This window comes from Cupressus sempervirens, chromosome 8, assembly GCF_028749045.1.
Source record: "Cupressus sempervirens isolate cs-2001-9-10 chromosome 8, ASM2874904v1, whole genome shotgun sequence".
NCBI lineage: Eukaryota > Viridiplantae > Streptophyta > Pinopsida > Cupressales > Cupressaceae > Cupressus > Cupressus sempervirens.
Window position 1 is genome coordinate 367,451,168 of NC_143125.1, and position 12,082 is coordinate 367,463,249.

The 12,082-nt window shown below is 37.3% G+C and overlaps 1 protein-coding gene across 3 annotated transcripts in view; it reads left to right on the forward strand.

Annotated features, from left to right (window-relative positions):
- The window catches only part of LOC149542848 (uncharacterized), a 77,281-nt gene extending 65,682 nt beyond the window's left edge, over positions 1-11,599 (forward strand). The window contains exon 3 of one of the 3 annotated variants that reach the window (XM_089797734.1): positions 7,605-8,094. In XM_089797734.1, the coding sequence (XP_089653860.1) occupies positions 7,605-7,729 (125 nt within the window). In that variant the 3' untranslated portion in view covers positions 7,730-8,094. Of the gene's footprint in view, positions 1-7,604; positions 8,095-10,953 lie in introns of those variants that run through there. The other 2 variants (XM_089797736.1, XM_089797735.1) reach the window with 2 other exon arrangements.
- The last annotated feature ends 483 nt before the right edge of the window (positions 11,600-12,082 follow it).

Consider the following 12,082-nt stretch of genomic DNA (forward strand, 5'->3'; position numbering starts at 1 on the left):
ATCCATATCCTCTGAGTCTTTCAGAAACAAGAGGCGGATGCAGATTGAAATCTTCCTCACTGAACTCTTTTGCATCCACACCTGTACCAATATCTTCCACAGATCTGATCTTGTCTTCCCATGGTGCACACCTCCAATGGTCATCATGTGAAGACCTACCAATCCACACAATAACTTTTTCCTACTCATCTTCAACCATTTGGTGCACATTAGCAATCGCATATGATGAGACGGAGGGGAAAATATTAAATGATTCAGAATAATTTGAACCTACCAAGATTGACGAATTTTGACGAGTTTCCTTGATTTGCACATATTCATCAGTTGGCTCCCTACCCCAAGTGAGTGATTATATTCTTAACTAAAGCAAAGCAGAAGAGGAAATTAGCAATGGTCTCTTCTTCATTCTGACTTTCCAGGAGAAAATACTAGTTTTACTGGATGAAGCTTCATTTGTGATGTTGGAATTGTCTGCTTCAGTGTGCTGGCATTTGTCTTCCCTCTGTTTGTTGATCTCTTTGCAAGATAGTCTATTTAATCATCTGGGAAGATCAAGATCATTTGCACTAAGGGTGCAAGACATGATTTGAGTTCTAGAAGGAACACTTGATTCCTTCCTCAACTCACTGCCTACATGTTGCATTTCCAATGGGAGGGTTTGAACAAACTGTGTCTCATCATTCAAATCTGCTCCTTCTAGAATTTCATGTTTGGGAGCTGTTGACACCGCTTTCTTCACTACCCACTGCTGCATCAGATTCTTCCTTTTCTTTGTTACTTTCTTGTCCTCATCTCATCCTCTGCCTGTTGTAAGTTCTTACAACCACACATCAAATTTTCCTTTTAACATGGTAGTGGTATCACCATTTTGTATTGTTTCTCACCTCATCATAGGTCAATATTGATTTTGGATCTGCACTATTGTTTTTGAATTAGGCAAAAACGGGTTTTGAAGGGGTCCTGAAACCCTTCACATCGGACAGCTAGAGATAGAAAACATTAAGCATGGCTAGACAAAACTTGCTGGCAAACCCAGATGGCCAACATCCACAGAGACCAAAAAATCAACACAAAGCCAGCAGACCCAAGCAGAACAAAAGAAAATGAAAATGAAAAAGAAACACAGGTGGCAGCAGCCTTAAGCCAAGTTATACAGGGTGTTAGCCACCTCTTCTTCCATCTAAGTCATCTTGAGAGCCACCTTCTTCAGATCTTCAATATCCAGGGGAAGAGTGGCCGCCTTCTTCCTTGTGCTGATTCTGGTTCTCTTTCCAAGCCCAAATGCATCAACTGCAAGCACCTCCTTTTCACTGTCCACATTGATGGTGTTCTTCTTGGTATAGCTTCTCTCCACCCTCGCAAGAAGAATTCTCATGTTTTTCTGCGGTACACTTAATGATCTTGATACTGTGCTCCATTATCTCTTTAAGGGTCATTCTATTTTCACCACCTTGCCCTCAAGAATATCCAATTTATTTTCCAAGACCTTTCTAGCATTACCCTCATCTTCCACCAAATCGAGCACAACTGTGTTCTCCTTAGTAGATAGAGACGAAGGCCCTCTGATTTTGTGCCCCACTTATGTTCTCCATGTTCTGCTTCATGTCCTAAAACTTAGTCAAAAGAGTTCTATATTTGAGGTTGAGGCTTTTTATCTCATGAAAGGCCCATCTTTGAACCCGAAAAGAGTACAGAGCATGAGCCTTGGCAATCTAGAGGACACCAAATGGAAGCTCCTTTTAATCATGGAAATCATCTAATCATAAATCAACTGACACCTCCTTAGGCATGTTCTTCTTACCATCTTCTTCAAAATCTAGAGGAGATACTGGAACATCATGAACCACAACATTGGTAAAATCCTTCATGAGAGGGATTTTAGGGTTTCCTTCCTTAATCTTCTTTGATTTGACAAGATTCCCTAGGAAAATACCAGCCAAAGGGCTGGTGGCATCAATATTCACCACAATAGTAGTTCCTATGCAAATGTCACCTGAGACGGCCATATTTTTATTCTTTGTATACAACCCACTGGGACTGGTCCCCACTTTTTTTTAGCCACCTACCTTGCCACCATCAACTGGCATGAAAACAGATGGGCCAATAGAGAGGTCCGCTTATTCAGGTTTTGAGTAGGAGGGAGCTCTTCATCACTATACTCAGTATGGTCGCCCTCATCACCTTGGTACACCAATGTTTTGGGCTTGGGCTTCTCCTTAACAACAATTTTTATCTTAGGGTGAGAAAGCTACTTGTCACTATCCTCGGTATGATCCCCCTCATCGCCTTGACGCATCGCCTTCTTTGGCATTGTCTTCTTTCTGGCCAAAATTTTTGACTTCTTGGTCTTTGGGGTGCCAATTTTTTGCTTAGAATTAGATGTAGCTTCCTTCCCAGACACACCATCATTAGGATTACCCACTTCCATAGATCCCACAAGCTGAGGGATTGGATTATCTAAAGCCTTAGCCCTCAAATACTTGTACAACACTAAGTTAAGCCCTTGATGAACACCTTTTCTAGGGTCTTCCTATGGTTGTAAATGTTGGCCTTAAGAGGAATAAAAAAAATATGGAAATGGAATCAAAGTCTTATGCCTAAAATGATTCAAAAACACAAAGTGGTAATTGTGCATCCTGGTAATCTCCCATCCACCATAACAAAGACATGATAACTTGCATCATCTTTATATAAAATGGCTTTAATTGCTTAGGATTAAAGTAAGTGGTATCACCTTTACCAAGGATCTCCCTTTTGTCCTCTGTTTTAGGGAAATTTAGCACGGCCTGGTCGGACATCTTCCTGTCATTGAAGAATTTCATCCCTTTCGTAGACATACCTGTCGCTTTTGCCACCACAATCTCATCAATAACAAAACTCTTGCCACGTAGAATGATAGCACCATTATCTTAGTCATTGACAAAGATCTAGGTCACTTTTTCAGTCATAGCCGTGTAACCTTTCTAGAAAAGGGGCAAGGCCACCCTTTGTAAGCCAACGCTCACAGGTAGAAGGCTCAGTGCAGATCAAGTCTCCTCCCATGGTCAGATTCTCAAAGCTACCTAGCTGAAACAAAAGACAAGCAGCAAACAAAGTAAGATAGAAACAAAAATTGCTCCTTTTCAAAACCCAGAAAGCATGTAAACTTAAATGAGCCATTATAACGGGATGAACAAAATGTCTATCACTGTCACAACTGCAGATTCCGAGTGAATGAGGTGTCATTTCCATAATTAAAGCACTTTCCCACTCCTACTGTTGATATGATCCAAGGGTAAAAGGTGAAATCATTTTTTAAACAACCTTCCCCTTCCCATTAAAAAATATCATTAGCCTTGACACCAAGGTTGGCGAAGCCGTCCACCACCTTATCAACTTCTCTATAGGAATGGGCTACATAGCATTTGTCAAAATTATGAATTATTTCTTTGGAGTCTCTTATAATATGATCAATTGATCAAGATGCAGGAATTTCCCCTTTAAGACATCTTATGATGTTATTGGAGTTCCCTTCTAGCCAAACAATTTTACTATGTAATTTTTAGCAAGAATAAGACTTTGAAGGGCTCCTGTGGCTTCCACATAGTGGGTAGACTGAGTTCCCAAGGGCAGTGCCACCACAATGATAGAAAAGCCATTCTCATCTCTTATCACTCCCCCACACCCAGCTGGCCCAGGATTTCCTTTAGGGCCCGTTTGGTTGCTGGAATACAACCGGAATAGGAATAGGAAATTAGAATATGATTTGTATTCTTTGTTTGGTGCGTGGAATAGGAATAGGGAATAGGAATACGTATTCTCATTTTAGCCCCAAAATGAGCTTTTGTCCATTCCAAAAAATACCTGTAATTGGAATTGCTATTCTTGCATTCATTTTCGCTTTCTCAAATTTGATTAAATTTTCAAATCCGCTTTGACCTAGGGTGAGCGCGGGAACTTTGTTTTCAATATTTTCAAATATTTCAGCAATTTTCCAATGGCGCTGATTGCATCTTCAGAAATATTTTCAAATGGCGCCGATTGCAAGTTAACCCTATTCCAATTTAAGCTTGCATAACCAAACAAGGGATAAACAAGATTGGATTGCATTTTTCCATTCCTATTCTTCATTTTCCATTCTCATTCAAATTTTCTATTCTAATTCTCAATTCCTACGCTTGCAACCAAACGGGCCCTTAGCCACCCCATAAAAATAAATTTTCACCAAATAGTGGGAGGTGAAAGCGAGGTGACACTGTCTTTGTCCTTGGTCTTCCCAATACATTTTGAAATATCCATGTTCAACTGCTAGCCTTGGGAAATACGGATGTCATCTGGATTGCAAGCCACGCTAGTCTTCTGAGAGAGATTGGGAGCAAGCAGATTGAGATTTTCGAGAATAGCCCTTGATATTTTCTCAGAAACTATAAAAGATGAGCAAGATCAATCTTTAAAAATTCCTATTATTCCTCTCTTGCCATATACCATAAATAGTATGAGGATCCATAAGAGACCAAAGAACCTTGAGGACTTGATTAGCTGAAGGACAAGACCACTGAGTAGCAAATTCCTGAATAGAGGTTGGGAAAACCCAGCTAAGCTTCCATCTTCTGAAAAGGTATACCACATCTCCAAGGACAAGGAGCATTGCATCAACAAATGAGTATCCGATTCCTCCTCCTCTAGGCACAAGTAACATCTATTGAGAATCATAAATCCTCTCTTGCAGAGATTGTCCGTGGTCAGGACTTTATTTTGAAGAAAAATTTAATAGAATATATTTAGTTTAGGAATCAAGATTTTGTTCTAGACTCTGGCCCAATAAGGGGGATCCCCAATACCATCAATCAGCAAAGAGAAGGTAGAGGGTATTGAATAGGTTCCAGAAGGCAAGGCCCCCGAGATAATAGAGTCTTGAGAGTCTCCTCTAAGAGAAATACCATTGAGATAATGCTGAAGATGAGACAGCCTCCTATCCAGAAAAGAAAGATTGATCCACTGCTGGTTTGTCCAGAAATCTGCTACAGCAGTACCCAATCTCTCCTTCCATCTATCAATACAATGATAGAAGTCTTGAATTTAGAGAGGCCTATAAGATATCCACTTGTCTTCCCAAAATTGATTAGTTTTTCGGATTTCCATTACCAACTTTTCATCTCATTCCTTTGAAAAGAACCTCCTCAGCTGTTTTAATGTTATTCCAAATGAAAGACCCATTGACGAGAAGATCAGAGTTGACAAAATTTGCCATATTGGAAAACTGAGAAAGATACTTATCTTTCCATGTTGTATTCCATTCCTTAGGAAGCTCAGTGTAAGCTTTCCAAACCTGTTTTGCCAGAAGGGCCTTGTAGAAGAGTTTTATACTTCTTATTTCCAGACCACCACTCCTCTTAGGTTTGCAAACTTTTTCCCAAGCAGTAAGTGGGAGCCTTTTTTTTCTCTTCAACACCCGACTAGAGAAAGTGTTTTTGAATTCTTTCTGTGATTTCAGCAAATTTGGATGGGATCTTAAAAGGCTAAGAGCATAAATAGGGAGATTTTGAAGAGAAGATTTCAACAGCTGCAGTTTACTTGCTTGACTTAAAAGAGCCCCCTTCCAGCCTGCCAGCTTCTTATTAAAGCTATCAACAATAGAATTCCAGAACTCGTCATCTGGCTTCAAACTTGACAAACCAAGACAGATTGAAGGCAAGGAAGCTATAGAACATCCTAGGATTATAGAAATTCTCCTCTGCCTCTCCTCAAGTGTGTTGACGGAAAATAAAGAACTCTTGTTCCAGTTGACAATCTGACCAGCCTTACATAAAGTGCCCTGTGTTCTCTGCATACTTTGGGCTTTGTTGAGTGAGGATAACCCTAACTTGATAGTATCTTCCAACAGAACCAATCCAAAAGAGGAAGGATTAATACCCTAAATCTCCCCTTGCTACACCAACTTCTTCACAAACCTACCCAGACTCTGAGCCATGATGGCAAAAAGGATAGGAGAAGTAGGCTTTCCTTGTCTTAGCCCTTGGATGGGCTAAAGAAGTGGGAAGGGGACCCATTGATAATTAATCACAGCAGAGGGAGTGGAGATGAGCTGAGAGATAAGTTGTCTTACCCTAACAGCAAAGCCCAACACTGCCAAAACTTTGTCCAGGAATCTCCAATCCACCCTATCATAGACCTTAGACATGTCCAGTTTAAGCAGAAAAGTCTGTTTCTTAGCACTCACAAGGGAGTGTATATTTTCATACACAGTAGTGATGGAATCTAGAATCTGCCTACGTGGCACAAAACCATTCAGCTGAGGAGAAATCAGAGAAGGGAGTAAATCCAATATTCTAGAAGTAAGAACTTTAGTTATTATCTTATAAAATGAATTTCACAGACTAATCAGCCTAAAACGGTCCATAGAGTCAACCATCAGAACTTTGGGAATCAACACCTATAAAAGTAGAATTGATTTCTTTAAGTGGGCTCCTTGCTCCAAAAATTTCTTTGACAACATTAGTGATATCCGTCTGGATAATATGACAAAAGGACTGAAAGAAAACATATGGAAACCATTGGAGCCAGGAGATTTCTCAGCTTCAAAAGAAAAAACATCTTTGATCTCTTTGTTTGAAGGAATAACAGTCAGAAGCCGATTATGGTCCTCATTTAAAATGGAAGGGATTGAATCCAGAAGCGTATTCTGGTCACCTTAACTAAGCTGTGGGTCCTTTGTCAGGAGAGGAGAAGAATAGGACAGTTTCCTCCCGAATCTCCTCCGTCACAATTGCGCCACTCTCAGCTTGGATATGGGAGATTTTATTAACAGCCTTGTGTTTCATAGCAGTCATTTGAAAGAATTTCGTGTTCTTATCTCCAGAATTCAGCCATAAACCCCGAGACCTTTGTCTCCAGTAGACCTCCTCCTTGGCTATGACATTACGATATCTATGATATCTAAGATCTCCTTTTCCTTATTGAAACTCTCCTGAGAATGTCCTTCCTGCTCGATAGTATCCTGCATTTCCTGAAGTTTGAGTTTGGTATCTTTCTTTATCTCAAAAATATGTCCAAAAGTACCTTTTTTTCATTTTCTAACTTCCTCCTTCACATGTCTAAGTTTCCTGGCAACTTTAAACATAGCAGTGCCATGAATATCAATATCCCACTATCTTCAAATGCACTCTTCTAGTTTGGGATGGACCAACCACATTCTTTCAAAAAGAAAGGAAAAGTTTCTCTTTCCTTTTTTGACGTCTGCCACAAAAGAAATGGGGGAATGATCTGAACCAATCCTGGATATGACCCCTATGGAACAGAGTTATTTAAAGAACCAAACACTAGAAAGAAGGGTCCTGTCAAACCTCACCTGAATGAGATCTTCATTAATCTGCCTACTACTCCAGGTGAAATTGGTACCTTGCAGATCCAAGTCCAAGAGGGCATGCTGATTTATCAAATTCATTAGATCCTTTCTAATGAACCTGGAAGCATCACACTGATTGTTGAACCTTAAAAGTATTATCTGAATCAATAATGCAAGGGCTCAAATTTGACTGGCTGACCATTTTTTAGAAATTTCTTTTGAACTCTTTCCATTGATTAGAGCTTTCTTTCTCTTTCATTAACAGATTTCTGTTTTTAAGCAGGTAGGCCAAAGCCAAACTCCCCTCAAAAGATTAGTGGTGTAAACAAACGCATGTGGAGATATATTAATGATATGCACAACAAAACTGCTGAGACCAAACAAAAAAATGCAGTTCAGGTCTAATTCACGTGAAAAGAGTTATATACATAACTTTGAAGTTGAAAGGTGTTCCATCTTGAAATGATCTGAAGAGCTCAATCTTTTGCCATTACAGAGCTCAAGTCCTTAATTCTAGTGATGAATGCTTTTTGAGCATGAAAGCTTAAGATTGTACCTTTTTACATGTACAAGAGTGGTTCCAAATTGGCCCATTTTCATCTTTTTTCCTTCCAATGTTATGTTGTACAACAATCACGATCTAAGATCTTTTATAAACTTATTTGAATGCGAACTGAAAATATCATCAAGTAAGACAGGTTGGTAAAACATTGTGCAAATATTTTAATTACAAAACTGAATGATGGCATATCTCACATCATTTGTGGTCAGCTCTCTTCAATTTAACTGCAAAATATACTTCAGTTCAAAATGATTATTCCATGTTCAACTTTTATGATATCTACTTTACGAATGTACCAGAGCACTTGTGAACTTGTATATATGTGCTTATTGGAATACCTGATTATGTTCCATATGATTGTTTCTGAGCTCATGCTGTTCATGAAAATAGAGAAATAAGTAGTGATCAATTCAATGCAATATTTAGAACTGTCTTGTCCATGATATTGGGGATTTATCAGAATGTGTTTTAACACAAGTTCCATTATAGTCGAAGACAGTATTGCATGCAAAAATCTGTTGGGTATAGGTTGATATCTTACCATGTATATTTTTAGTAAGGTAAATTATGATATTCTATTTACCATGCTAGCTAGCAAAGCAGATATATTATTGGTTTAATTCAGCGAAACTCTGAACCATTTTGTGCCTTACTTAAATTAGTATTAATCTATACTGGATGGTCATCAGGTCAAGATTTCGAACTGATTTCAGTTAAATTTTTGGTGCTTCTTTTCATTTTCTTGTTTGTGTTTGTTATTCAAGTGGATATAGGACAGCATAAATGTTTCTTTCCCCCAGCTTACTACTACTGGTATATTTCATATTTGGCTATAATTTAGTGGAAAGAATGCAAATATTGTTAATCTCATTGGAAAATTGCAAGGACTAGGATGCTCTCTTGGGAGATTAAATTAGACAAGCGGAACCCTATATTAGCACCATTTAATTAATTTGCTTTTATTATAATAATAATAATATAAATTAACATCAGGGTCATCAACTATATACAGTAGCCAAGGATTATCTTAGCATAACAATATTAGCACCATTTAAGTAAATTGTCATTTTTATTGTGATAATAATGATATAAATTAACATGACGACCATCAATTATGGAAGCATAAAATTATGATATTACTCACATTACATGATGTTATTTGTTTATGTATGCATTTATGTGTGTTTATACATGCGTATGCATGCATAGACATGCACGATGGTGCACGTGCACACACACACACACACACACACACACACACACCCACCCACACACACGTGTGTGTGCGCGTGCACGCACATGTGTATTTATGTATGTGTGTGTATAGATACACACACATACATACATCCATACATACACGCTGAACATTACTTTGATATTTATATGATTTTTAATGTTTATATATGGTTAATGCATCTTATATAATAAAAGAACATCACTATATAAACAATAAAATCAACCTATAACAGATTAGAAAATCAACAATCTTCTTACACATTTCTCTTTTTTAGAAAACCAAAAATCTTGCTTTCTTCTTAGCCACAAACACATACACAACACCACCCACACCCCTACATTCACACACCCACTCACCCACCCATACATGCATAAATTCAACACACACATCCACACATGCCCTCACACAACTGTATAGTGCACTTGCACCCACCCACAACATACATTCACACAAACACCCACTCACACATCCACACACACAAACCCCACTTTTTATAATCCCTAGATAGTTACACCTATTACCATATTATAAAATAATGGAAGGTGAATAATACAAAGCCAACCATTCAATCACAAAATGAAATTCAATAACTATACATGATTTTTTTTGTCTTATATACATAGTGATGACTTTCCTTCCACTTCTAGAAACCCATCATCAAAGAGTTGCATTAAAGTCCCCTATCAATCAAAGGTTGTGGTATGAAATTTAAATGCTCTTCACATAGACAAGCTTTCTCTTTCACCCAAAATTCATGTTAGCCCCCATCATTATAAGAAGGTATTGACAACATATTAATTTGGCTCGATAATATTTGGCAAGTCTCCTTGTAGAATAAACATTTGAAAGATCCAATGATCCAAAACTGTTTGAAGTGAATTGACACTATATCATGCAAGTAATCAACATCTTGTTGTCATTAAGATGAATAAAATGATGAAATGTCATGGTAAAGTCTTAGGTCACAATGAGTAGGTGAGTCCATATATATGCATGAGAACATGAGCATGAGTAGTAGGATACATGTTCCCTATGAGAAAACCCTAACATCCATGAAATTTCTGTTGTTTCTAAAGAATATTTATCCCATACAAAAAAATAAGTTCCTATTTATAACACTCTCAACAATCTTGTTAGAACCAATATCTTTAATGACTATATTGTCTTAACCATCCACCTTGAATCAAAACACCCCAATCTTATCAACTAGGATCAACAACATCATGCATTGTTTGATTGATTTGAAAATGCAACAATTGTTTAATTCATGGTATTGAGGGACCACATTGTTAGAGTATGGCATATTCAATCTTGATATACTAACATACTCTAGGGAGCAAGAAAAATTCCTTAGTTGTACTATATTAAAATACTACAAAGAATTAAAAAGTTGAGTCCTTTAGCTGAAACCCCTTAAAAACACTTTAGAACAAAGAGTAAGACACATCTAATAGTAAAATGGTGGAAGACATTTTCCTATTTATTCATGCTTTTTAGCTTGAAGAATTTCAGTGCAACTTATTAAAGAGCTATTATAGTCATATTTTGCGACATTAAAGATTATGTAGATTACATGCGAAGTCAAAGACCAAATCTAAACATCTTAGTATTGTTTGATAGATTTTTGAAATACTAAGAGAATATAAATGCCATTAATATAATGAAGTGCCCTTTTAATGCTACATATAAAACAAAGATTAGGTTTTTATACATCTATGAGAAGAATAAATGTGAATACACCTATACATAATCCTCTCAACAATATTAAGTAGTTATTCAATCTACAATGAAACTCTAATATATGTCAATTCATTTCACAACTTTTGATAGGTGTCAACCACTCTCAAAATCTATAAAGAGCACAATATTCCAGTGTACAAGCAAGATTAAAGGCCTTTGATTTCATCACAGTTGGTGTTGGAAGAATGGAGTATGCGTTAGTATTGTGTTCAAATCTTTGTTTTTCAATTTTTAGGCACAAGATTATATTATGTAGCTTGTTGATTATTGGAGGTTCATTTAGGATGTGAGGACTGCAAGAGATGATACTACATATGAGTGTCTACTTTAACAAGGTGTATCCGTTTCACCACTGTCATAATGAAGTCATGGTAGGGTTTGGGTTTTTTTTTTCCCTTAGGAAACCAGGATAAAAGTAGGATGGTTGGTAGCTCGTAGGCTTTGTGCCTTGCTGGATTGCCTTGAAGGTCTGAACCCTCCATCGGAAAAAAAAAGACATATATTATGCAAGTTTGAAAAACTAAAAATGTGGCAACATTTTTCCTTAGCCCACGTGCCCCAACTATGCTTCCACATATCACATACTCTTTAGATGTGGCAATGTAAAATGTGGATTCATTTTATAGTTCCAATCTTTCAAAATTGAAACATTTTGTAAATGGTTTTCGCTTTCGAGTATTACAGCTCATGCTTGGCGTCGAATCCTGGGATATGTCAATGTAATTTCGTTTCTGTAGCTTTTTTGGTGCTCTTCTCCATTATATTTTCTGTTGCAGACCAATTCAAGTGTGTTTATTTTCTTCTTTTACTAGCTCAATTTTATGGCGATTGATAGCATGCTTGTCTTTATTGTTGGCAGACATGCCTACAGTTTATCATTTTATCTTAGTCCAAATTTTGACATTGTATTCTGTGAAACTATTCTTTCAATTGTTGAATGATTTTAGGCTTATTAAAATTTGATTTTTTTGGGTGTTTCCCCTTGGCCTAGGGTTTTAGTTTGGTGGACTAAAATATGCCTATCACGACTTGATTCAAAGCTAAAGAGGTCAGTGATAATTTACGGGGTGTCACACTTTTGTAATTTACAAATGAACCCACAATTTGGTCTTGATTGTGGTTAGTTGAGCATCTTGTGAATTATCTATGAGATGTTAATATGCTTTTAAGATTTTCTCACTTGTTAAAATACTGATTCTGTGTTTTTCAAAGTTATCTA